The following is a 649-nucleotide window of genomic DNA, read 5'->3' on the forward strand; positions in this document are numbered from 1 at the left end:
CCAGATGGGATGTCGAGAGTTGTTTTCCCTGTGTATGGGCTCCAGCTATTGTAACACAGGAAGTACTGATCATCATATTAAGTATCACCCACTTGTAACTTTCAAGTAACACATGTACACTTATGAAAAACAAAGTCCTCGCTCGCGCCTGATTTGACAACGTGAACACAAACTGCATTTTAAGTTTAAGAAGTCTTCTAATGCTGTCTGAACTTAAAATGAATTATCTCTAGACTACACATGATGCAAATTTATGTATTATAAGGATCCTGAAGTGTTATATTCAAAAGTATTTTTTGCAAAACGTGATCCTTATTAATACAATAACTGAAGTGTGCGGTGAATAGCCAAGGTCAAACTAGTGATGACATCATCTGCGAGTCTGGTTGTGAACTTTGAACTGTTACGACAGTTATGAAAACTTTATACTTCCTTGTTTTGCACAATCCTCTGAAGTTTTATAAAATACACAGGAAGATGGAGGACTACAACCCGCTGTTGATTTTATTGTTTGTGTGTTTGGCGTCATGTAATGGTAAGTCTAAACCTTATTGTGTTTTTCTAGGGATGTAGAAGTAGTTTTGTATACAAAACATATATTTATAATGGCAAATGATGTATAGAACTCAACTTGCTGTCAACCCCCCCC

The 649-nt window shown here is 36.2% G+C and overlaps 1 protein-coding gene across 3 annotated transcripts in view; it reads left to right on the forward strand.

The window, feature by feature from the left end:
• The first annotated feature begins 454 nt into the window (after window positions 1-454).
• The window catches only part of LOC110452382, a 53,524-nt gene continuing 53,329 nt past the window's right edge, over window positions 455-649 (forward strand). For all 3 annotated transcript variants that reach the window (XM_021500864.1, XM_021500865.1, XM_021500866.1), the window contains exon 1: window positions 455-535. In XM_021500864.1, coding sequence (XP_021356539.1) covers window positions 478-535 — 58 coding nt within the window. In that variant the 5' untranslated portion in view covers window positions 455-477. The remainder of the gene's footprint in view (window positions 536-649) is intronic.

Source organism: Mizuhopecten yessoensis, unplaced genomic scaffold, assembly GCF_002113885.1.
Source record: "Mizuhopecten yessoensis strain PY_sf001 unplaced genomic scaffold, ASM211388v2 scaffold6647, whole genome shotgun sequence".
NCBI lineage: Eukaryota > Metazoa > Mollusca > Bivalvia > Pectinida > Pectinidae > Mizuhopecten > Mizuhopecten yessoensis.